At 40.5% G+C, this 25593-nt stretch overlaps 1 protein-coding gene across 3 annotated transcripts in view; it reads left to right on the forward strand.

Annotated features, from left to right (window-relative positions):
• The first annotated feature begins 8760 nt into the window (after positions 1 to 8760).
• CFAP74 (cilia and flagella associated protein 74) overlaps positions 8761 to 25593 on the forward strand; it is a 38663-nt gene continuing 21830 nt past the window's right edge. Inside the window, exons 1-17 of one of the 3 annotated variants that reach the window (XM_069874635.1) lie at positions 8761 to 8884; positions 9486 to 9576; positions 10925 to 11071; positions 11835 to 11933; positions 13724 to 13828; positions 14512 to 14685; positions 15234 to 15344; positions 16186 to 16288; positions 16997 to 17154; positions 18151 to 18361; positions 19239 to 19424; positions 19751 to 19924; positions 20723 to 20841; positions 21457 to 21523; positions 21973 to 22062; positions 23359 to 23529; positions 24529 to 24703. In XM_069874635.1, coding sequence (XP_069730736.1) covers positions 8761 to 8884; positions 9486 to 9576; positions 10925 to 11071; positions 11835 to 11933; positions 13724 to 13828; positions 14512 to 14685; positions 15234 to 15344; positions 16186 to 16288; positions 16997 to 17154; positions 18151 to 18361; positions 19239 to 19424; positions 19751 to 19924; positions 20723 to 20841; positions 21457 to 21523; positions 21973 to 22062; positions 23359 to 23529; positions 24529 to 24703 — 2305 coding nt within the window. The other 2 variants (XM_069874637.1, XM_069874638.1) reach the window with 2 other exon arrangements.

A 25593-nucleotide genomic window follows, 5' to 3' on the forward strand; every position in this document is an offset into this window, starting at 1 on the left:
CTCTTTCCGATCTGCCCGGGTGCGAGGCGAAAACAACCTCCAGCAGGAGAGACGAATCCGTGGAGCGCGGTCCAAGCGCTCCGGAGGCAGCAGGGATGTCCCGAGCGATGCTCGCGGCGGGGATGCAGCCCGAGCCCAGGGCTCCGGAGAGAGAAGCAGAGCCGGGGCTGCGAGCTGGGGGCGAGCTGGGAGCGAGCTGGGGGCGAGCTGGGGGCGAGCTGGGAGCGCCCTGGCTCCCCCCGCCCCGAGAAGGGGCGCAGCGCTAGGGGGGCTGCGGGGAGCCCAGCCGCCTCCTCCCTGTCCCAGCCCGGCAGAGGCAGCCCCGAGCCTTTCCAAACTTGTGCCCCGGCGCTGCCGGCTCCCTCCGGAGCTGCTCGGGAGTGAAAGGCTCGGGATGCTCCAGGCAGCCCGGGCGGTGCAGCCCCCGCCGCCGCCTCCCTCCGCCCCGACCCCGCTGCTCGCTCCCAGCTCTCCCGGCAGGGCAAACTCGGGTTTCTCCTCCATATTCGCTCTTTTCTTCTCTCCTCCTCCGCCTCCTCTCTTTTATTTTGGTGCTGTTCAATCCAGAATGACAATTTTAAACCAGCCCACAAAGGGAATGCTGTGAAGGAGACATCTTAAAGAAATTCTGTGGGAAAGCAAAAATCAATATGCAGAGACCTTAACTGAGCAGAAGGATGAGCTGGCCAGTTCATCTTCTCGTATGCTCGATTTTGTATTATTATTTCATACCAATATCTCGAATGGCAACTAAGGGACGAGTGGAATAACAGCCCCGTGGGATCCAGGAGGAGAATAAATGTACAGATTATCTGCAGAGGGGGTACGGATGCACCCAGCACATGCTAACATGCACACACACACAGCGTCTTCTGTCACAGACATTGAAGACTCATGTGAGGGTCATTCTCTTTCTGATCTTTTCCTTCTTCTGCTCATGGTGATGGTCCTGCTTGCAGCTACTGCAGGCAAAGGAGGAAAAGACCAAAATTTAAACTCAAGTAGTTGGATTGTGGCATGAAAAGTGGTTCTTTGGAGGAGGGAAACCAAAAGATTTCCAATGGAAAGTACAGGTTGACATACAGGACGGTGTGGTTTTGCCTCTGTATAATAGAACAGATTCATACCTTCCAGGGTATTTTCAGTTGACATTTCTTCATATTTTTCCTACTCTTTACAATGGCATTCCAGTCACCTCTGTACCTACTCTGGGAGTTCCTCGGTATTGTTTTTATCTGGCTAGACAACTGTCATCTAATTTACTAGTGGAAAAGAACAGTTTTCCATATCTTCAGCTTACATCTGTACAACCAGCAAAACTCAGCCGAGGCAATGCGTACACTTGGAGTGAGTGGGTGTAGGTGTGTATTTCAGACGTGTACAACACGTATATGTGTGTGTGTTGGTGTATGCATCATGGCACCATATGCTCTGAAGGGATGGACGTTGGTACAAATTTGACCATTAAAACAAGTAAAAATACATTGGCAATCCTCTAAAAGAATCATTAATGAAATAATCGTATTTCTACAACAACTACACTTTCAGCACTCACTCACTTCAGTTCCATGAAAACTTTCTTTGCTGTCAGTAGTCAGTAACACTGCATAAAAAAGAAAGAGAAAGAGCATCACCTATATTGTCTTCTAAGTTCATTAAGCTGATTCTCTCCTACTTCTCCTACCACTCTTTTCTTTTTTCAGCAGCTCTTCACCCCAAACACTAAGGTGACTGCCCACAAAATCATCAATGCAGTTGTAATGGGAATATGTTCATCTTTAGGATTTTCATAATCTATCTGAAAAATCTGGTAATCGAGGTTCTGATTATCCCTGCAAAAAATGACCCGGCCCGTTCATTCACAAGGTGTTGCATATGGCTATTTATCCAACTGCTGAAATCGTCTTGACTGATCAAGGCTTTATACTATAGATTTGGATTAATAATGTCATCATGAATGAAAGAAATATACAGGAGCGTTCCATCACCACCATAGCGGTGCCTGGGTTGAACAAAATCTCATGTTATTTTCACAGGACTGATTTAACTCCCACTTTGTGTCTGTACTTCAGAAAAAGAGATGTTTCAACATGCATTCCCACAAAATCCTAAAAAAAATTATATTTGATGTATATGGACCGTAATAATCTCCTCTGTATTGTATAGAATGAGGACAAATGCTGGGTCATCCAGCCTTATTTTTAGTTGATTCTGCATACAAATACATATTTAAGTAGATCAGGCTGTACACATATATACACACATGTATATATGTACAGCCCCACTCAGAACTGATAATTCCTACTAGCTAAAGAGAAGAGAGGAGGTAAAATAAAAAACATCAACAATAGATTTAATTTCCTACAATTCTAGCAGAATATCCCAAACTCTTTTTAGTCAATAACAGATTAAAATTGCTGAAGAGATAGATTAAAAAAACAATTAAAATTGCCATTAGAACATCAAAACGAAACAAAATAAATAAGCTCCCCAAATCTTTCTCATCTAATCCTTTGAAAATAATTAAGCTTTCCTTTAGCTACTGGCTTGAAACTGTCAAATATTCTTAAAAAGATGGCCCATGATACTAAATATTACTTAAGCCTGTTTGTCACTCTCCTAAATTACTCCCTCTCCACAATCTGGCTGCAGGCAGTAGGTTTACGACAGTCCCCGTCCTGTGATCTGACCTTGCACACGGAGCTCACATGGATCATCAGGGACTGCATGGCATCAAACCACGCTCCAATATGACCCGGTGGTCAGATCAGAGTTACCCAGCTGGCAGTCATGCTGGCCGAGCGATGGGATAGCAACCCAGGGGATACCGAGGTCAGCATTTCCATCTTCTCTGACATTTACTCTTTCTCAAGTAATAAGCAAAGGTCACAACTTGGAAGTAATATTTCACTAGAATTAAACCCAGAAACCCACATTTCATAAGCTGTCAAGTATTTTTCTTCTGGAATATCTAACAGGTGCGACTGTTCCCTGATCACTCATCCATACTTTTGGAATTGCTACCGTAGAATAATTTACTGGAGAGCACATTTTCATAGAATCGTAGAATAACCAGGTTGGAAGAGACCCACTGGATCATTGAGTCCAACCATTCCTATCAAACACTAACCCATGTCCCTCAGCACCTCGTCCACCCGTCCCTTAAACCCCTCCAGGGAAGGTGAATCAACCCCCTCCCTGGGCAGCCTCTGCCAGTGCTCAATGACCTTTCTGTGAAAAATTTTTTCCTAATGTCCAGCCTAAACCTCCCCTGGTGGAGCTTGAAATACACTTGGTGATTTGGGCCAAATAACAACTTCTCATAATCCTTTATTCCCTCAGGATTTGGAGAGAATATCAAATGGATGTTTAAATTTATTTCACAGTTATACTGCATCACCTGATATTCTTACCAGATCATTTTCTAAATGGGACAGTGGGTTTACTGCCAGTAAAGTAAAGAAGCCATATTCACAAATAACTTTTAGAGGCAAAATATGTACCACAGGGATAATTAGTTTCACTCTCCCACGATTCCACATAAACAGCTCGTGAAAGACTGTTGTGGCAACGTCGCCAAATGTCTCTAGATATATAAATTACACACACATGCCTATTTTTACAAATGAGATTTGGGAATATCAGTAGCAATTGCATGGTGGGAATAAATAACTCATTTCAAAGGTGGTGCTGTACTTGCACTGTATGAAGTTCCCATTGCCCCTACACAAATGTGTCTGTATTTAATAAATGTCAGTATAACAACAACATAAATTTTCCTTTCACTTAAAGCAGTGGATGAGAAACCTAGTTTTATCTGTCTTCAAATGTTCTGCAGAACATGCAGTTCCTCCCTCGGTCTGCATAAATCTTTTTTATTCTCCTGAAGTGCGGTGCAGCCAGACACTTTGCCCTCTTTTGGGATGAAATTCCCCGCTTTGCTGTGGAGCCAGGACTAGTTCCAGGGCTGGAAATTACTGTCTTTCTCCAGATGTGTTGCTTTCAGCAGTGCATTCCCAGCTGATGCCATCCTGGTTGTTCCTCTGTGGAGTGTTCTGGTGGCAAATGCCCCTTTCATCCTTTCTCACAACACTATAACGATGACGCATTGGTAAGATGCTTCTCAACGTTTTGCCATTCTTTACAGTCTGGTGTTGATCCATATCATAGACTAGGGGCAGAGAAGTTGTTTTATGTAATCTGATAGGAACCACACTGCAAAAATTAAGATTGCATTATTGGCATGTCTTCCTGCCTAAAAGCTAGAAAGCTCCATATATGAGCTCCTGTCACCTTGGAAACGTTCAGAAAAGAAATGCCAGCCGGCTGTGGAAGTGCAATATGTAGCCGTATAGCAAAGCGAACTGGCCGGTTCTGCTGAGTTTCCAGTTGATCATTAGGTACTACCAAAGTCACTCCACTGAAATGCCTCTAGATTTAACCTCACAGTAAGAAAACAGCAGGATGTTCATTTCTACATGCTCACTCCATTGCCCAGTTTCTCAGAGATGTGGTCACTAGTGGTCAGTGCCTACAAAATCTAGAAGCGTATCATCAGCCAGTGTCTTCTTGTAAATCTCCTGCAGCTTAAGGCTGGAATAAATTCACTGACTTTAAATTGATAGACATAAACTGTGGATTGGGAGATATGAACCTGTCTGGGGACCCATAATTTAGCATCTTCAGAGGAACTGCAGACATCTTCTCTCTTCTTGAATCTATTTGGGATTGCCTCTCCCTAGTGACCAATTATTCACCCGACACAAAATCCCATCCAGTGCCCCTGAAATCAGGAGTCAGATGTGTGGGGAGTGTGGTCTCTGAAGTGACTGATGCTGACGGGAAGGGGGCTGTTGTAAAACTGTAGTAGCAACGCATCTGGTGTTTCTGGTTGGAGTTGAGTTAGCAATCGAACTCTGTTGCCATTCAGAGTAAATACCATGTCAACATTCCCCACAGGATGACAATTCAGTTTCTGGTCATCTCTGAACACGATGTCTCTGGCTGCAGCAGCAGTTGTAATCCATGATGGTTTACAGCGAAGTTGCAGATCAGCTATTCTGGTTTTGACTCAAGTGCTGGTTGGGTTTTCAGGAAACTTAGAGGTTAAACTCATAGTTATTTATGGCTAAAATTAGTCATCAGGATTTTTTTGTTGTTGTTATGAATCGTCCCAACAGTTCTGAACTGGGACTGAATAAATATTCTGAATAAAAATGTCACAAAGAAATGGAAATCAGTGATATTCCCCAGTGTTCTTGCAAGGGTTTTTTAGGGGAAAAGACCATGCTTGGATCTTTTACATCCTGACTATAGGAGTGTGAGAGCTGGCAGGTTCAGAGTTAACAACAGTTATATCTATTCTAGATCTGCAGAGAGAGCTATACAGTTAATCACTGCATATTTTTAGCCTACATCTTGTAGCTTTAATCCTGCAAGTGTCTGTATGTAATTTGTTTTATGTAATATGAATAGATGCCATAAAATCAAGATTCCACCATCTACAGAGCTAAGAATGTCCATATATTTCTAAAGAATGAGGACACATAGCATAAGTTTAGGAAAATGAAGCAGTTTCTGTAATATATGCTCAGTACCGTGGGTGCCAGTGGAAATAAAGACTTATTAGCAGCACATGCTATATGTGCGGTATCCAAAACCCAGAGCTGGCTTCTCATAGCAGCTGTAAAAAATTACAGAAATGTTGCTTACAACTGAGGAACATTTCCAGTTAAATAAACGTGAGAATGCCTTCCGTCTCTATGCGCAGATCAGTGTGTGGTTTGGTACAGAGCTCTGCTTAAACCATAATGTCCCGATATTTTAATATCTGAATCCTTTTGAATAAGGAGGAACTCCTAAGGAGGAATTTCTTTGCTATGAGAGTGGTGAGGTGCTGGCCCAGGTTGCCCAGGGAAGATGTGGCTGCTCCATCCCTGGAGGGGTTCAAGGCCAGGCTGGATGGGGCTTGGAGCCCCTGATCCAGTGGGAGGTGCCCCTGCCCATGGGAGGGGGTGGGACTGGATGGGCTTTGAGGTTCCTTCAAACCCAAACCATTCTATGATTCTATGAATAGCTGGATTTCTCTAGAGTGTCATTTAGGGCCAGCGCCAGGAATAAGGGATGAGAATCTGCTTTTCTTTGACTCGATCTGCACTGTTCCTTAACTTTGTCAAGGTAATACCTGGAATAGAAAGGAAACCTCATTACCAATTAGGAGCTAAAATCTGGTGACTGGGTGCGTGGTAGCGAACATGCAGGTTCAGAAGATTCCTCTGGAGAACAGAGTATTCCAGCTGAGACACGTTTTGTGAACACAGACATTTAGCGTTACTATGCAAATTACTGAAATATCATCTAAATGCTTTTTCATGTAGTGTTGTTGTGTATCCTTGTAACGATTATTGAAGTGTTCCAAGAAACCTCAAAACCTGCTGAAACTGGAGGAAGCATTCAGAGTGTGACACAATAAATGGGCAGCATCATCAGTACACAGGCTTTTTGCTGTAATAACCTTTAATTATCAACTAACACTGAAATCCTATTGTCAGAGTGGAACAGCCTTATTTCTGAAAGGACATTTAAGGCAGCTCCATTCTGGATTGACACTTGGAAATCTTTGGTATTCAAAGACGTGTGTGTGTGTGTGTGTGTGTGTGTGTGTGTGCTCCAACCTCACATCTGCGACCTCTCCTGGGCAGAAACCTGTGTGGACTCACTAAAAAGATTTGGTTTAATAATACTAATAATAGCAATAGTAAGGAATAGGAATAGGAATAGCGATAGCAATAGCGATAGCAATAGTTATAAGAATAAGAATAGGAATAGGAATAGGAATATGAATAGGAATAGGAATAGGAATAAGTAAATAGATTATTATTATTGTTGTTGTTCTAAGCTGAAATAGGGGAGATTTAGGCTAGACATAAGGATGAAACTCCTCACAGTAAGAGTGGGGAGGCCCTGGAACAGGTTTCCCAGGGAAGCTGTGGCTGCCCCGTCCCTGGAGGGGTTCAAGGCCAGGCTGGATGGGCCTTGGAGCCCCTGATCCAGTGGGAGGTGTCGCTGCCCAGGGCAGAGGTGGGACTGGATGGGCTTTAATGTCCCTTCCAACCCAAACCAATCTATGATTCAGTTATTTAGATGAGACATTAGTAAGAAACTCTTCACCATGAGGGTGGGGCGGCCCTGGCCCAGAGCAGCGGTGACTGCCCCATCCTGGAGGTGTTCCAGGCTGGATGGGGCTTGGAGCTCCGCATCCCTGGGGGGTGGGTCGGGACGGTCCCTTCCATCCACCTCGCTCTCCCCTGCCCCTCTCCCGGCCCGCACCACCGGCGGGGCCTCGGGGGGGTGCGCGGTGCCCCGCGCGGGCCGCGCCGCTGTCCCTCCTTGGCCGCGCGGGGGCGCGCTCCCCCCTGCGCGCGGTGGTTCGCGCCGTTGCCGGGGCCGCAGCGACGCCGCCGGGGCGGGCGGGGGGCGGTTCGGGGCCGCGGCCGCCCCGGGGGTCCCCGGCGCCGGCGGGACCGGGAGCGGCTGCTGCGAGGCCTGAGCAGCCCCCCGAGGTGATCCGAGGGCTGGAGCGCCTCCCCTGCCAGGGCAGGGTGGGAGCGGGGGTCGTTCATCTGGAGAAAAGGGATGAAAGGGGCTGCAGCGAAGCTGGGCAGGGGCTGTTCGCAAAGATTTGGAGCGATAGGACTGGGGACAATGGGGGTAAACTGGAGAGGGGCAGATCTAGACTGGACATAAGGAGGAATTTCTTCACTGTGAGGGTGGGGAGGCCCTGGAACAGGTTCCCCAGGGAAGCTGTGGCTGCCCCATCCCTGGAGGCGTTCAAGGCCAGGTTGGATGGGGCTTGGAGCCCCTGATCCAGTGGGAGGTGTCCCTGCCCATACCAGGGCGTTGAAACTAAGTGATCCTTAAAGTTCCTTCCAATCCAAACCATTCTATGACTTTAATGTACCCAAAGCTCTGCTGTATTGCAGTTGATGTCCTGCTACCAGAAAGTATTTGGGCTGCTGCTGGTGCACTGGCAGCTGGATTTCTGTTTGTGTTACTTCTTTGTGCTCCTAACAGCCTTAACTCAACCACAGCCCAGCGCAGGAGTTCTATCTTGGTTTTAAGGTGTTTGTATCATTTTGTTACTCTATTCCACATTTCAAATTCCATGGTGTGTTTTCTCTGTTCCTTAACAAGAGAAAATGCTCTCTCCTAGTTGATGTTTTTGAGTGCTGAGCCACCACCTTCATCAAAATTAATCATATGTGCAAGTCTCTGTATGAGTAAGATCTTGATGAAATGCTCAACCATGTGGTAATAACTCATCATATATGACAGATAGAATTTACTGAATTCTAATAAATTGTATCAACATTTGAAAGCAGTTTACTTAACATGGAGAACTGCAAAAGGCACAAGAGCAAGTAGTGTTGGAATTGTTCCCTAATCATTCTGAATAAAGTGGTTGTTTAAGTGGGTAAAATACATTGAGGAGGTTTGTGTTATTAATTAAATAATTGTTATTAAAAAAAAAAAAATGGCAGTGTCCTTTCTTTTCTATATTTGTTAATGCTCAAAATATGTGACTAGTACACAGGCATGTGATTATATCAAGTTACTTCACATGCTTTAAGTATTTACTGAATACTATTAATTCATCTCAAAATATAGTCACCACTATTGCAAGTTCTTGGAGGATATATATATGTATTAAATGTGTGCTCTTCTCTTTCTTAGTCTGGTCATTCTGAAAGTACTGTCAGTATGGAAGACAAAGAGATCAATTATAGTGAGAAAGATGAGCCAAAATCTCTTCTACCGTTTCTGGAAGAGGATGAAAAAGAAGACAAAGCTGGTCAGTTCTCTGTTGCGGGAGAACACTGGGAAGGTGAAAAGGATTAATTGTTTTGATAACTCACAAAAAACTAACATTAAAGTGTCTTCTAACTTAGTAGGTGGGAATGGTACAGTTCTAGGGTTGAGTGATATTCCAGGTGAGTGTAATGAGTCCAGCAGGGGTTCTCTGGCATCACACTACACAGTCGTAACTAATCCGAATCTAACCCATTGTCTCTGTAGCAGTAAATTCCCTACATTTACCTCTGTAAGGCATTTTGATATAAATCTAGTATTTGACTGTATAGACTTGATCCAGTTGCTCATACATTGGCACCTCATGCCACCTGAAGTGCTCTGGACTCTCTTATCTGGCTCCAGAATGCCGTAGGTCTTCCACAGATACAGCTCTGCAAAGGTATTGGATACCCCAAGACATCTAAACTGGTGCCAGATACCTCTTAATAGGCAGCCAACTTCTCTAATTGTGTTCTAAGGTGTGTTTCAGTATATTATGTGAGGCAACAGATGTACCATTTTAGAGATTATCATGCATGGTTTAGTGCTGAACACTGATCTTATAACAAGTACACTAGAACTTTGCATTTTTAAGTTCAAAATCTGTATTAAACTGTTTCTTTAATATCTGCCAGATTACAAGCTTGAGGAAGAGTTGGCTGGTGGTGGCAATATGGGAAACAAGGATCCTTCTGAAGGAGTCCCAGATGAATCTGATTCTAGCATGTAAATAACTTGGTTTGTTACCTTTACTAACAGTAATTTTCTTTATGGTGTTAGCTTACCTTTTCTAAAGAAGATTTGATGCAACCAGCTATGCATTTTTTTGTCAGATTAGTCATAGGCATTTCTACAAAAACCAAATTAAATCAATTACTACAGTTAAAGCAATGAGCTGAGTGACACAAAGACAGACTCTGGACACTTTTTAATATGAAGCCATTGTAGGTATGTACATGTAGCACAATTGCAACACATTAATGTGGGCTTATTAACTCTCTTCAAAGAAGTGTTATGCTAACAGAACTACACTTCTAAAACCCAACTAGCTCTTTGTAATAATATGTGGTGTTGTGTTCATCTCCCTCCATGCTCGTAGAACATCATGAGCTGTTGGAAAAAAAAGAGACGTTCATCTGCTGAGTGATATTGGTGTTGGATTGTAGATTTTTTTAACATATACAGAGATTTGTACCACTGTGTAAAGCCAGTTAGCACAGAATTGATATGGTGATAGATGAGTGCTATGTTAATTTTACAAGTACAGTGGATTTATTCATGAAGAAATAAATTTACACATAACAGAGCTTGTGCATGAAAAGGAATTTGGTGTTTTCGGTGTTACCTAAGTAACTGCTGCTCTCTTCACAAAGATCAGAGCACAGTTCAGCTTAGTCTGACAAGGCTGTTAATCTCTGCCCAGGCATGACCTGGCATGGGGTTATAAGGCATGATGAAAAGCTCAGATAATGTTTATTAATATCTGTGCGTGGGAAGTTGCATAGCACATGTGCCTGCTGCCAGTAAATGTTGATGGTGTTACCATTATCAACAGAGAAACTCAAAATACACCAAAATAATTTAAAAAAGAACCAATCTAAACCTTCAGACCTCTTCTTGCTATGTGTTTAAGCAGACCAAAATTATAATAGATATTAGCTCATCTCACAAACTGATCAGCTGTATGTAATATGTCTTAAACTAGTTAGAATGTTCCCTTTAAAGTTGTAAGCTATCATTCAGGAAAACTGTAATTTGCAAACCCTACGTATAATCAAGAGGAACCACAGGTATTTCAAAGCAAAGACATATCATTAATGCATTGAAAGTGGGTATAAATGTTCAACATCAGATATCTGTCTGAAAATTTCATCTTAAGTGCATGCATGTAAACTTCTTGTGCAAATTTGTTAATTTTTTTCCTTGTTTATCCTGGCCATGTTTGTAATAGTCTGCTAGATTAAAACTGAAAGCAATTAACCTACAAATGCATAAGTGTATGACTTATGAACTTCACGCAGCTTTTGGATTTCTCATCATGTTTTTGTTGTTAATTGTGTGTTTCAATTCAAAGGGAAAGCTTGGAACACTCTTTAGGTGAAACTTATAATATTCAGCCTATGAAGCATACAGATAGAAATTGCATATTTACCTTACAGAGGAACCTAAAAGAGCTCAATGACCTAGCCAAAGAAAAGGAATTTGTGGTCCAAAAATCCAGGTTAGTGCTTAAGTGAACATCATCTATCAGCATAAATCACGGTCAAATACTACTGGGATACTGTATCTATTATAAATATTAGAGTTCATAGAATTTTTTCTGAAGTTACATGATGCAAACACTTCTATAATGTAATATAATGTACTCGATATATCCCCAAAGCCTTGTAAAGAATTAAGTATCAAGGGTAAAATTAATTACATACTTGGAAAACTGAAGCATAATCATGAATGTTAAAAAAGAGGTGTTTGGCCTAGGAGAATTGGTTGATAATTCCTTTCACTGATGTCTGCACAATCCAGCTGCTTCAACAGTCAGAAACATCAAGTGAAAAATTCATTGTGAACATTCTTGTAACTGTGATGGAAATGGTACATTAGAATGGGTGAAGTTACTGACGTACTTTAAGATAAGCATGTGCTGTCATGTTAAGGTCACAAAGATGTCCCTAAGCAGCAAATATATCTGAACAAGGCTAATGTAAAAGATGCTGTTTATGCTGCTGTCATTTTTGATAATCTCTGAACTCAGGATGAAGTCAGAATAAACTCATTACATTTTTCTGAATTTCTGGAGAAAATGCTTGAAATCAACAGGGGCTTCTGAACAACCTCATGATAAGATCTTAAGAGAAAAAGTGGGATGATGGGGAGGTAGGAAGGTTGAAGGAATCCTAGCTGTGAATCCTGCCTCCAAAAGAGCGAGCTTCATGAGAAAGAGTAAAGAACTAAGAAAATAGAAATATTCTGTTTGTTTCTTGCAGAGGCAAGCTGAATACCTGTCAGATGCGGATCAAGATGCTAGCAAAGCAGCTGGAATATGTAGACATGGAAATAGAGAAAGAGGAGGAGGCTGGGAATGTGTAGGTAGAGAGCATTTCTGGGTACAAAAAATTATAGGCATCCACTATTTTTTTTTTTGTGTAACTAACAAGATAAACTTTCCTGGTTTCTTCTCTTCAGGTTGTAGAAAAGTTGAATTTTTAAGCACAAATATCAAAGATGTTAATAGATCAGTGATGAAACCCATTGCCATTTCCAGGCTGAGATGTAATTGTGTTAGCTTGAAAGGCTGTTCTGATATGAGGGTATTGCACTTCCACTTAGGGAGCAGAGCGGTGCTTTCACTCCCATATTGGTCCACACTAACGTTGTCAACTTCCAGCTGATGTATTTTCAGCAATAATTCCTCCTTTTGAAATAAAGAGTAACGGTGAATTGGCTTGGGAATCATAGATCTTTGTTTCCTGGTGTAGAGGTAATGTTCTATTAAGTAAATCGGTGCCGAAGGAGGTGGGAGCTTAGGAGTGGATAGGAAAGAGGCATGTATTTTAAAATATAACAATAGGTTGTTAAATCAGCTTAGCCCACTATTAATTATGATTGTCAAGGTCTCAATCACTTCTATTCAGTCTGATGAACCAACACCAGTCTGCTGTGGCAGCTGTAGAGGTCATGGTTTTGCTTCTGGTAACTACCACAATCAGGATTTATATATGCAAGCCATTCCTTTTTCTAATTGTTTTATGTTGTGAAATGCATGAATGCCTTTCAGGAGGAGTCCTGCACACAAGGAGCTGTTCTGAAACACTTTTGCCATAAAGTGGGAGGCAATTTACTGTACTCTTCACATTTGGTTTAAATAGAAAGAAGTGGGTGGCTTGTGTACCAGGAACCAATGTATTGTGAACAAACTTCGCAGCTGCATTTTATGACCTGTGTTAATCTTCCAGTTAGCATATTGAGGAATGGTAGCATGATGAAGGTAGGTTAACTGCCGAAATGGAGTAGCTGTGTGAACAAAAATGATAAGTTGAATGCTAATGAAACTCCTGAGATGGGCTTCAGTACTGCCTGTTCAGAATCTCAGAGGCAGTCTCAGTTACAACACCCAACAAAGACAGGAAAGCATTCTAAGAGTTTTTATGGTTATGACAGGTCAAATGTGAGGTCTCAATAAGCAGAAAAAGAGTGATTCTCAGAGTGATTCTCACAGTCTATTATATTTAGCAAGTGAATAGTGGAGTAAGGAGACCTTGATAAATTTCTGGTTTATGAAGCTCTAAGGCATCATGTTTTAGCAATAATGAAACTGCTAGCTATCATTAGTGATGCCCTATACTGAGATCTTGAAATTAGAGTAGTAACTGCAGATACAGTTTTCATTTTGAGGAAGGGAGTTTAAGTTGAATACAGTCACTTCACTGTCTGTGGATTCTGTAATATACTGTCTGCTAGTTTTCCTGGGTGGAGAAGTCCTGTATGTCAGTGTTGACATTGTAGGCAAAGGCAATCATATATTGTAATGCCATTTTGAAAGCAAAATTAGTCTGGGTTCTGTAGGTTCACCTTCACTTATTTTCATTAATACTACTACTTTTGTCAGCTTGAGGAATGAATTAAGCTCCTCCTGGTCAGTGTTTTTGACATAAATTCCAAGCGATGTGTAATAGTTTAAAGCGAGCTATGACTTTGAATGAAGAATGGACACGTAGAAGGCTAGGTCAGAGACTGCATAAATTAGTGGAATTCTAAAACATAAATCTCGGCCTCAAAGCTATTTATTATTGTTGCTGATCTTGTTGGGGGGATTTTTTTTTTAGCCTTTATTAGTTCCACTTCCTTTCTAATTGTTTCTTTTTAATGTTAACAGTGCAGCCTTGTCCCGCTTTCAGGCGATGCACAGACGACTGTGCATGGAACTGGAGAAAGAGAAGGATTTTGAGTTGAAAATTGCTTTGGACCTAGAAGAAGATATGTGAGTGAGGGAATGAGAAATCAACATGATGGAAGTCAGTGTTTGTTATGATCTTCTTGTGCTGTTAATGGATTCAAAAGTTAATCACTACAGAAATTTCTTGTAAATACAGAGCTACATCGCTTGAGGTCATGTGAGATTGCCTGCAAGGCAAAAGGTCCCAAGAGCAGCTTTTTCCTGAACAGTTCATTGCTTAGGAGACTGCTTGCTGTGGCTCCACTCCTGAGCTAGCTGTTAGCAATAACTACTTTGATCTGTTTATATGTATCCATATCATATCCTTGTCTATCATATTTCTATTTATCATATCTAGCAAAACATGGGGGAATTAAAGCTATGGCCTGTCCCTGAGAGTATTTGCTGTTGAAGAAAAAATTGTTTTTCTGACTTTTCTTGGGTTTTGTGCTTTCTTCTGGGTAGATGCGAATTTGAGAAACAGAACCTTGAGCTTTATTTTTTTACTTTTTTTTCTACTGATATTTTTGATATATTTAAAATGAGATACACTACTGGATTTGAGCCTTAGTCTGAAAACTACAATACCCATTGTCAGTGACAGGGTATGACTTGTAAAACATGGCTAGATTTTCACTTTCACCGTAGAGCCTCACCTACTTAACAGCCTCAAGTAAGTGAAAGAATGTCTATATTTCAGTGAAAACAGCTCACGCTTTGTTTTAAAGGCTTGAGATGTGGCAGATAGAAGCTGAGCAGGGAAAATACAAAATGCTCCATGAACAACTTAAGAAAGCTGAGGAGGAGCTGGAGATGGAATACCAAGAACGAGCCAAAGTGCGGATTTGGAAGGAAAAAATAGCAGCACTGCAAGCAGAAGAAAATCAGCGGTCTAGGGAAAAGTAAGCGCCTATCAGTCAGACTCTGCTTCCTTTCTCGGTATTATTTTTAGCCAGTCCTCTATTTCGGGTTTTGAGAAGATTAGCTAATTCAAATACCAGTGGTATTGTGTTTCTTAGCTGGATGTTGCTTCAGGAATATTTTATGAGGTGATAGAATGAAAATAAAAGCTGCTCACAGTCTTGCAGTTATGCAGGTAAAGATTTCTGATAGATGAAAATAAACTTGACAAAGACAAAAGCTGTGAGTGCTTTTTGTCTAAGGAAATGAGGTTTATTAGATCAAACTGACTGCACGTGTTTGCATTATCCTTGGACTCTGAACTTATGATCAAGTTCATCAAGAGCTGTACTCTCGATGGAGAGAAAGAGGACACCAGTTTGTAAATTTGGCTATGGGTTTTGTGAAAACAAGAGACTGTATAGAGCAGGGAAGGAGATGGCTAATGTCCTCATTTCAGCACTCATCAGCCAAACCCTTAGATGTTCTTGCGTTGGAATCAAGGTTTCCTTAGTCCTGCTGTAACTGTTGTTTTGCTTATGTTTTGTAGAAAAGAAGAGGAAGCCCTGAAACAATATGAAGAAAGGCATAAAAAATTGCTTGAAGATGCCAAAAGGAACCATGAAAAAGCAGTCTGCTTCCTGCGAAAAAGCATGGCAAGGTTATTGTTCAATCCTTTTCTGTTATTGTACATTCACTGGTGTACAACACTAAGGCTTTAGTCTTTGAAAAATAGTCTTTGAAAAATGACAGGCCATTTCTTTGTGCTCCTGTTCTTTTCTGATTGATGGTAAATTAATTGTTCTCTTCATACTTTTATGTTGGTATAATTTTTGTGGTGCTGAATTATTTTGCTACTAAAGAAAGTGGTTTTTTACATTAGGAGTTATTGGAAAAAATGATTGAAATAATTGTACTGTTTCTGTGTTGATTTATTTTCCATTAGATGGCATGTGAAAATTTATAAGAATTAAGAAAAACAAACACCCAAATAAGACTTTTTTTTCCCCAAGTAGTGTATGAAATACATTGATCTTACTAATTTTTTCTAGTTTACTGTTACATGCTGGAATACTCTGAGACTTAATTCATGCCCATGTATTTGTAGCTTTTAGAGTTTCTGGGGTTTATTTTTAGTGGGGGTACAAGTAGTTGGATTGTATAAGATTGTTTAGGTATTTGTTATATGAGCAGCACCTGAGTTCTTACCTTATTTTAGCAACCAGACGTGTCACAGTGCACAACACGTTCTTCATATTCAAAATTCCAAAAAAAAGTTGTTGAGCAAATGAGTTGAAAGCCTGTTGGCACTTGTGACTGGAGTGGTACTGGATACAGAAGAGTCTCCCAACTGCTCCAATTTACCCACACCCAGTATCGTAGTAAACACAGAGGCTTTTGGGAAGAATGGGGGTGCTGACAATTACTACTTGTCAGGTTAAACGTTCTAATACTAAAAGCTTTCCAGGATATGAGACTGAAAGATTTTACTTTGCTTACAGAGTTCGTGAAAAAAATGCAAAGGAAGAAGTGAAAAATCAGGAGCATACGGAGAGAAGGATCCAAGCTGTGCTTTCCCTGAAAAACAGCATAACTTCTAATCGGGTACTGCTGCTGTGGCTTAGATGGGAATGAGGTCATTGACTGGCTAGACTGCTGGGTTTTAAAGGAATTCATTTCAGTTTTCATTGTGGAATTGTGTGATGCTGTTGGATCACAGACAGATCTTTTTGAAGCTGGGGAGAATTTAACCATAGGAATAGTGGCATTGTATTTGTATGGGCAGGTTTTGACACTTTTATTTATGGACTTTATTCCTCCAACAACCTAGTTGTTCTGGTAGGGTGACTCCTGAAAATAATGTATACTGCAGATAAGTTCTCTGAAAAGTTGACCAGAAGCATTTCCAGTTATTTGGATCCTGGTTCAGAAATGTTTCATATGGAGAAAATGTATGGAAGAAAAAGTTACTTATGAATTTAAATAACGTAAACTAAGAATTTCTGAGCTGTGCTACTTTGCTTTTCTACTTATGTTGTGCAGAATCTGAAGGAATGACCTTAATTTAATACTAGTGTGATTAGGACTATATTGTTTCATATTGCTCCTTTGCACAGCGTTTCGCGGGCTGGATAAGATGAAGTCCGGACCCAGTCAGAGCTTCCTGCATCTCAGCACACTGTGACTCAATCCTGGCTCAGAGGAATCTACCACAAATTTATGTTTATCTAAAGGGATTAACACTAGTTTCTCTGTTTTATATGCTTTAATACATGGATTGAATCTCTAACTGGGGTTTGTATGGCTTCGTAGGAAAAACTCCAAACTCTCCAGGTTTGGAACAAAGCAAACGCCTTTGAGGAAAAGAAGCAGGAGATGAAAATGAGAGAAGCTATCCTGGCAGAAGGAGGCAATGTTACCAAGGAACTTCTTCTCCATAAACGATTGCTAGAGCATGAAAAAGAGAAACAGTATGTATTCATATCTGTATCAAACTCTCAGCTGCTTACTGATGCTCATGCAGGAATGTAGTAAAGAATCTTAATCAGATTCTGAAAACATGACATCTATGATGTTGTCTCAAGGGAATGAACTCAAACTCTGTATGTGTGGTATTTGTATAGTCTATTTTAAGTGATTTTAGTTTCTATCTTAGGCATTACTCAGAGAAACAAGGTTAGGAGCCCATGTTGTATGATTATTGCAGAGAAGATGAAACTGCTCCAGAAGGGAAATTCAGTGAACCTAAACTGGATGCCTGAAGTGGTTGCACTGTGTTTCCTGAATGCTGTCTCTCTGAAAACTGAATAGTTTTCTTAGACTTTTAGAGACCATCTCTGGAAGATTGCAGACATTAAAGGGCTTAAGGAGGCAGTGGTCTGTATTTAAATGAGAAGCAATGCTTTCTTTGCACTCATTTAAAACCAGTAATTATTTATATGGATTAGTTGAAGAGGTGGAATCTATATTAAAAGCAATCACTAGCATGGATAATATTTTTTGGAGAAAATTGTGTATTAAGCTGCTGGTATTAAAACTGAGATTAAATTTTCTACTGTCACTTGTGTCACACTTCCCAGTGTGTCATGGAATTTGTAGTTGTACATGGCTTCGAATTCATATCTTCCAAGTTCACTACTTATGTCCTTAACTTTAACCTTCCTTCCTTTCTTCTTTAAATAGCTAACTAGGTTAGGAAATTTATTTAAACTCTTTGTTTTAAGTAGCAATGACTGGTATGATTTGTCAACTCCTCAACTTCTAAAACACTGTAATTATATATATTTAGCTTGTGAAAATGTATAAATAGCCTCTGAATCGCCTGGTGTTTTGATAGAAATTACCACTGCATCCAATTTAAAGATTTGCTATTTAGCTTGAAGGCTCAAAAGAAACTGGACTGTAGTTAACATTATTAGCGAACAATAACGGTTGGTTTAATGTTTTCTTACAACATTGGATTATAGGGCTTTTAGAAAACGGCAAAAATCAAGAAAAATTGAGATTGTGTCAAAAATTTTGCAAGAAAAAGCTTTTATTCACAAGCAGAAAAAAAGTCAGTCCCGTACTAAGGCAGTTAAAGCTGGTGGTAAACTTGAGGATTCCTTACCATGGAGAAAGAAAGCATGGCAGTATATTGAGAAGACTTGCAAAGGTTCAGCTGGAGCAGTACCACAGGTAAACAAAGGCTTAGGAATTAACTGTCTCAAAATCTGGGGTTTGTCAGAGGTGCAGGGCAGTGAATTCTTTTGCTTGTGAGTAGTGCAGGCTACAACCAAAGACCAGACAGTGCAGACTAATTTATCCATTAGATCTCTTAATGACTGCTAGGCTCCCTTTTCTTATTGTTGATGTATGAATATGAATAAAAACATTGTCCTGTTTGTTGTGGGGTGGGGGTTTTTTGGAAGAAGTGATGTGGTTTTGAACACATGAATTACAACAAGTGTCGAAAACCATGGAAAGTACCCTCATGTCCTGTTTAATTATATTCATCCCTGAGAAAGGATTCAGGTCAGTTTGTCAGCACAAAATAAATGTTTCCTCTGTATTAGAAGGGAGATGGTGGTTCTCTCTAGCCACAAGCTTCCTGGATGGTTTTGGGTTTTTATCTGCACAGTATTCCAGGGAGTACTGGCCTGGAAAATGGAGGTGGAGTGCATTGAATTCCCCGTGAAACTAGTGGCTTCATGCAATCCTAGGTATTTAAAAAAAAAATGGTGAGGCAGACTTGTTGATAGAAATATTCCTACTACAAGGAAACAACAAAGTCCTTGCTTGTCCTGTGATACACAAAACATACGAAAACTCCAGTTGGAGTTCCCATGCCTGAGGAGCAGTGTCAAGCCTCCTATAGTGTAGAGATAGTGACTTATAGATGCTTTTAACATTAGATCTTGTCTGTATTCAGTGTCTTAAGAAGGGACTGACCTAAGTTATCATCTTTGGCCTCTGAGCTTTACAGACCTGTTATTTTTGTGTTGAAAGATCTCAGAAACTGTTAATTGCTGAAGTAACTGTCCTCAATATCTTCACAACTTATGCTCTTTCACAGCAGTCATGGTGCCCTCCATCAGCTTGTTCCTCTGCTGGTGAGGGAACTGCTTCTGTAGGAGAGAGATCTGAGAAAATACTCCAGGACGTGCTCTGTGAAAGTAGTGAAGATGAGAAAGAGAGGGACACGACCCTGGTAGAACCAGAGTTCCCAGGACTTTGGAGTCAGGAATGTGACTTTCACAAGGTAAATTCCTATTAGAAACAGCAAACAAACAAAAAAAAAAGTGGATGAGTTGAGGGGGAACAACTCTTTTTAAGAGCAGAAGAGCTAATACTGCCATTAAAAACATTATGTCATCATGTGGGATGATGATAAACCAGAGAATGGGCAGCTGAGAATAAATTAAATTCTCCAGATAGAAGCAGAGAGGCTCAGTTTGATCTGGAGAGAAGCAGACAAAGGCTAGGCAGTTACTGAAAGATTGCAGTCGCAGACTTTTCTGCTTTGAGCTAGAGGTTCTGTGGTCATGCTTGCTTACAGTCATGTTTTTCACTGGTGCTCATTATTAGGTATCCAAAGAGGAAATGGATTCAAAGCAGCTCACTACGAGCATAGGGGAGAAAGAAATTTTTGTGAAGAAAATGGAGGAATTCCAAATTGGAATTTTTCACAAGAAAATAGTTTCTGGTCGTGAATGTAAGAGAGATACTTTCTATAGTAAGCCAAACTGCATTCATTTCAAGGTTAGTGGCCATTCTGAATGGGGTCTATAAAGATGATGCATGTATCTCCTAGTTGTATGTACTGATGTCTTGATCAAAATCCAGCAGATCTCCACTGGAAGTGGCAGCTAGCTCTTAGTTCAGAAATCTGTGTTGTCCTTGCCACGTGCAGTCTAAATTGTTAAGGCCATGAATGGGACATAGCATCTGACATTCACTGCAGGAAAAGGCAGAGCAGCTTGGTACTTCAGCTGTGCACAAACCCAGATAATGCTCATAGCATCATACAATGGTTTGGGTCAGAAGGGACCTCAAAGCCCATCCAGTGCCACCCCTGCCTTGGGCAGGGACACCTCCCACTGGATCAGGGGCTCCAAGCCCCATCCAACCTGGCCTTGAACCCCTCCAGGGATGGGGCAGCCACCCCTGCTCTGGGCAACCTGGACCAGGGCCTCCCCATCCTCACAGGAAGACATTTCTCCCTAAGAGCTCATCTCAATCTCCCCTCTTTCAGCTGAAAACCATTTCTCCTCATCCTGTCGCTGCACTCCCTCATAAAGAGCCCCTCCCCAGCTTTCCTGTTGACTCCATTTAAGTACTGGTTGTAATGTTGCTTTATCCATGAGATCTGAGTTCTGTCTTTATAGGCTGTATGTTCTGAAAGAGTGTTTTTGGGGCAAGGCAATGCTTTGTGGGTTTATGCAACACTTGGCACAGAGGCCTGTGATCCCAGTAGGGACATGAACACAGCTGCAGAAAAAGTTGGGTTTGTCATTACACATTTTGTCATTCACACCACCTGATGTGTTTGGTTCTAAGGATTTTGATGCTGGTCAAACCTACAAAAAGAAGATAGCCCTGATAAATGCATCCTACAGTGTTAATTTCTGCAGGCTGGTGGGAATCAGTGAATCACTCAAGGACTTCATCAGTATTCAGTAAGTAAAATTAACTGTGGACTCGTTGCTTGTTTTACTTTTTTACCACAACAAAAGATGTAACCAAATTTTGTAGCAAATTAAATAGATTTCAGTATATTTCATTCTCATGCGATGAGGAAAGGAACCGTGTTTCAGAGCTGAGGAGGAAGAGGTTTACTGAGCTGAGCTGCCTGTAAGCAGCCTATGTTCTAAATCATAAATATTTTATCAACGTAACATTTAAAATAAAGGAGCTTTTCTTTAAAGTCTGTCTTGGGAGAAGCTGCTAGGGGTCTGTTCTGGAGATCGGTGTTCAAACGCTTCTTTCCTGTCCACACTTTGAGCCCCTGAAGTCTGAACAGTATTTCCCTCTTCTGTTCTCCCCTGTTCACCTGTAGTCTCTTTGTGTAGCATGAAGGCAAGAGTCCTTGCCTTTTAAAAGCACTTTAAGACTTTCTGAGTAAAACCTCAATGAACAATCAGCCTTTGCAGTTCCACTAATGCAGCAGTGTTCCACAGCTTTACATTAATCCAGGTAGGGGGGGAAATAATTTCTGCTATTGTTTTCAGAATAGGAGTTGGATGTTTCATGCATAGCTTTAATTTGGAGTTTTATGTTAATTATCTCCATAGTTTTGACCCGCCAGGCAAAATGTCTGCTGGAATGTCCTGTGAAGTAGGGGTAACGTTTAAGCCAATGGTAAGTGCACATGTGTGCTAAGTTATGCAATGATGAGAATCCTGATTAAGAACATTACTAATTTAGTTTCTTAACTATTAGCAAGGAAATAAGTGATATTCCTAGAAAAGGTGCTGTTGCGCTTGGACAGCTGTGTGCATATTCAAGCTCTGTTAAATTGTAATAAGGTGTATTCTAAGGGCACATATTAGAAAAATGAGTGTCACTCACTGTTCTTGGAGTGTGGTTTGAAACTTGATTCAAACAAGGTTTATAATATTGTCTGGAGTTAGCCAGGCAGTTATCAAAGACTGCTCTACAGCAGAAATGTAGACTCTGTAGAGATACGTTTTAATATGGTACTCAAAGAATGAGTGAAGGTATTTTTCATCAGACCTTTTTCACAGGCTAAATCTTTGCAAATTACTTGCTTGAGGGGATTGCTTTTATTTTTTTCTTTTGTGTTCTAGATAAATGAAACTCTGGAAGGAGAAGTCATGTTCATGGCCCAGACAGGTTCTTTTTCTATTCCAGTAAAATGTACACCCAAGAGATGCATTGTAAGTGACTTCTTAAAGTATGTTCAGAGTCCATGTAACAACAGTTGCAGAAAATGTGAGATAGCACAAACATTATTGAAAATATTTAGCAAGAGGTATTTATATTTCTTTCTTCTTTCCTTTGAAGTGGAGGTCTCTTTCCAAAAAAATGATTAGTTCTTGAACTTCCCAGATTACACTGAGATTTTTACAAAATTACCTTAATGGCTTTACTTAATCATGAGCTGTAACTTTAACTTCAGAGTGGAAATAACTGAGGTAGTTCTGTTTAGAAATTGGTGACACAGTGGTACACATTGTGAATGAAGGAAATGAATGGAAATGAGCTATCTCTTTCGCCCCCAGAAGAGGGGGAAATAACTAAAAAGTAGCACACTATAATTATTGTATTAGTGATCTAGCAAGGCATTGGGGAATGTGCTTGATTTTAAGCACTTGTGGGAAGCTAGAGTAGTATCCCATCAATATTGTGTACTTAAATCTGACAGCTTGTATAGGACTTGCTGATGGTCTTCAGTTAAAAGACGTTTTAGATGAGAATGCCCAATGCAGTGGAAAGCCAGCAAATATGTCTTTGATCAGGGGAGCAGTTTTCTTCACTTAGAGCATTCATACTATCATTGTGTGCGAATTGCATGCAGGAGCTCCCATTCTTTATGCCCTGAAAGTAGGAAGAGTTCAGCGCTAAGCAGGGTACTAGGAAGCAACCATGTTGTCTTTGTCTTTTTGAGGCTTGAACTTGAATTACAAGCACTTTGTTACCATACACCCAGTTACAAAGTCATTTAAAATTCAGTATCGAGTAGTGTATTTCTTTTTAAACTGGTTGTAAACCATGCTAGCTTAAAGAAACAAGACGCAATGGGTTATAAACTGATACAGAGTCACTATATGTTTTAAATGTTGCTGCTTCTCAGCTTGATGCTAGTAATAGAACCGTTTTACTCTAACACAAGAGCAACAAAGTCGAATTGGTATGTAAGTATTACTGACTTGCAGAGTAACTACTTGAAGGCTTATGCAAACTACTGCTATCAACAGAATTTGACCTGTTTTTCTCCCATTGTTGTATCGTGGATTGAAAAGGAAGTGGCTTAGTTTAAAAAAGACATTGTTTTAATGAGTTAGCTTCTACAGAAAGACAGAAGGATCCCCACAGTCCGTGTTGTTATTTTGGTACTGTCTTTGAAATGATGATAAGAACTTAAAGTCCTGTTCTTGAAGAGGTGGGTGCTCATTCAATTGACATTACTGCCTATCTAGGACAGTATTAATTAATGGTTTATCTTCTCCCAGCTGGCACTAGATAAAGAGCTCATTGACTTTGGCAGCCATGTGGTGGGAGAGACAATTTCACGGACCATCACCCTGACAAACAGTGGAGCTTTGGGAACAAGATTCAAAGTTCAGGCATCAGCAGGTGACAGTGGTACATGCAGAGCAGCAAAGGCTTCTCCTAGAAGAATGGTAGGTTTAAAAGCGTTTGCAAAGCAGAACATTTCTATCAGTTTAGGGAAAGTGCGGTAGAATCATCACAGAACAGCTCCAGTTGGAAGGGACTTGGGAAGATCATCTGGTCTGACTGAAAAGTAGTTTGTTTATATTTGGCTTGGCATATTTTACGGTCATCTGTTAGAGATCCAAATATTTTAGAGGGAGGGGGGAACCAACAATGATTTTTTTTTTAACGTTTTAGTCATTTATGTCATGATTCCTATTTTCTCCACATTCATGAAAATTGGAGAAAACTACTTTAGTTAAGAGGAGATTTTTGTCAAGTTTATTTAAAATCCCACCTTCTAAATTTCAGAAAAATAACAACTGCTGTGACACTAGCAATAAAGCGCTTTGTAATTCCTGTGTTGATGAACATCATTATCATAAATGTTCTTTTCTCCTCAAGTGTTGCATAGGTAGTACCCATAAGTAGATAGATTTCACAGGTCCTTGACAAGAGAGAGTCTCTCTACGAGGCTGCATATCCTTGTTTTGAAGTGCCTACGTGTTCTTACAAACTCAGTGCAGACACTTGATCTTCGTTCCATCCGTGTGGTCTTTAATTTCTTTGATTGTTGAAGAGCAATTGGCTCAGATGGTTTTCAGAATTCTCTATGTGGTAATCTAACCTAGTTTTGAGCTCCCAAAATAGGGTTGACCTCACTTTGGAAACCCTACATTAAATAGAATCTGCAATGAAACTGCTGAGCTGTTTGCCCTGGTTTTCAGCTCTCATACTACCCTTACGCTAAAGCGTGGTTCAGATAAAGAGTTTGTGAAATAACACTGCCTGTATCCATGGTTTTCCTTCTGTATTTTCCCTTTTGTAGGTGTGTAATAAACAGAAGTCTGGTTTTAGCAGACTTAGTTTTGACATAGAACTGCCTATGTTTCCACTAGAAAAATGTTAGTTCTGTTAATTGTAAAATAAATAGCAATATCTTTTATTGCTATTGTTTTTTCTAATAGATTACTCGACATTTTAGTGACCACATCCCTGAAGAGAAAGTCAGCAATAGTCCTGTGATGTCTGTAGTTGAAAAAAAGGAACAAATTTGTCCTGACCGTAGTGAAAAAATGACCAACTGTGTAGCTGAAGGGGAGCAGCGGAGGACAGAGAGGAGCCGGAGCTGTGGTTTCATAGGTGAGATGTCTGTTTTAGAGAGGTAACAGCCAGGTTTTCCCAGCTAAGCATTAGCCATTTGTAGAGTTTCCTGTAATGAACCATGGAATTCAGTATGCAAAGTTACTTGGTAAATTAAGTAGATCATTATTCTAGTAGTAACATTATACTTCTTTGTATGCTGCCTCAAAAAAAAAAAAAGACTAAATATAATGTACTGACACCATTATATCAAAAGCAGCAGAGAATCTTGCTTCTCATTAGCAATCAACAATGCAGTCTCAGAAGAATGCAGAAACCAACCTGCTTACAGAAACTGCAAAACTGTTATCGTTCTTGTCTCAACAACTGAATACCCACTTCTCAGAATAGAAATCCACATGACAGGTTTATTTTTATAGTCTGTAATTCTAGGAACAAGATAGCAGAAAGATGAACCTCCTCAGACATTTTCCATCTCATTCCAAATGTTTACTATGTGCTTAACAAAATCTAGTCTTGTAGAAGAAAAGCTTTCTTGATTTCTTTAATATCTATTTTCTTCAATATTTCTTCTGGATATGGATCATTCCAACTGCAGAAAACTAGAAGTGCTGTGGAAAGGTTGTGGGTGGATTCCTTTTAAATCTAAGGTCTGTATTTTGAAATTGAGTGATTCCATAAATCACAGTGGCTGTCTCCAGAGAACACAGACCTTTAAAGGTGATCTTAGACCTTAAAAAAAGATAAGAAAGAAAAAAAAACCCAGTGCTTTGTCACACTGACTTATCCATGAGACCCTGATACTTTTCTGGGTGTTGTGAAGCATATGGTTGCCAGCTGGTTACTGCCATACACTCCAGAGTTAGCTTTGTCTCTCACGTGATGCATTAGTTTAAGGCACTTTGATTGAAAGGTACTTATTATTTTAG

This window comes from Phaenicophaeus curvirostris, chromosome 22 (assembly GCF_032191515.1).
Source record: "Phaenicophaeus curvirostris isolate KB17595 chromosome 22, BPBGC_Pcur_1.0, whole genome shotgun sequence".
Classification (NCBI taxonomy): domain Eukaryota; kingdom Metazoa; phylum Chordata; class Aves; order Cuculiformes; family Cuculidae; genus Phaenicophaeus; species Phaenicophaeus curvirostris.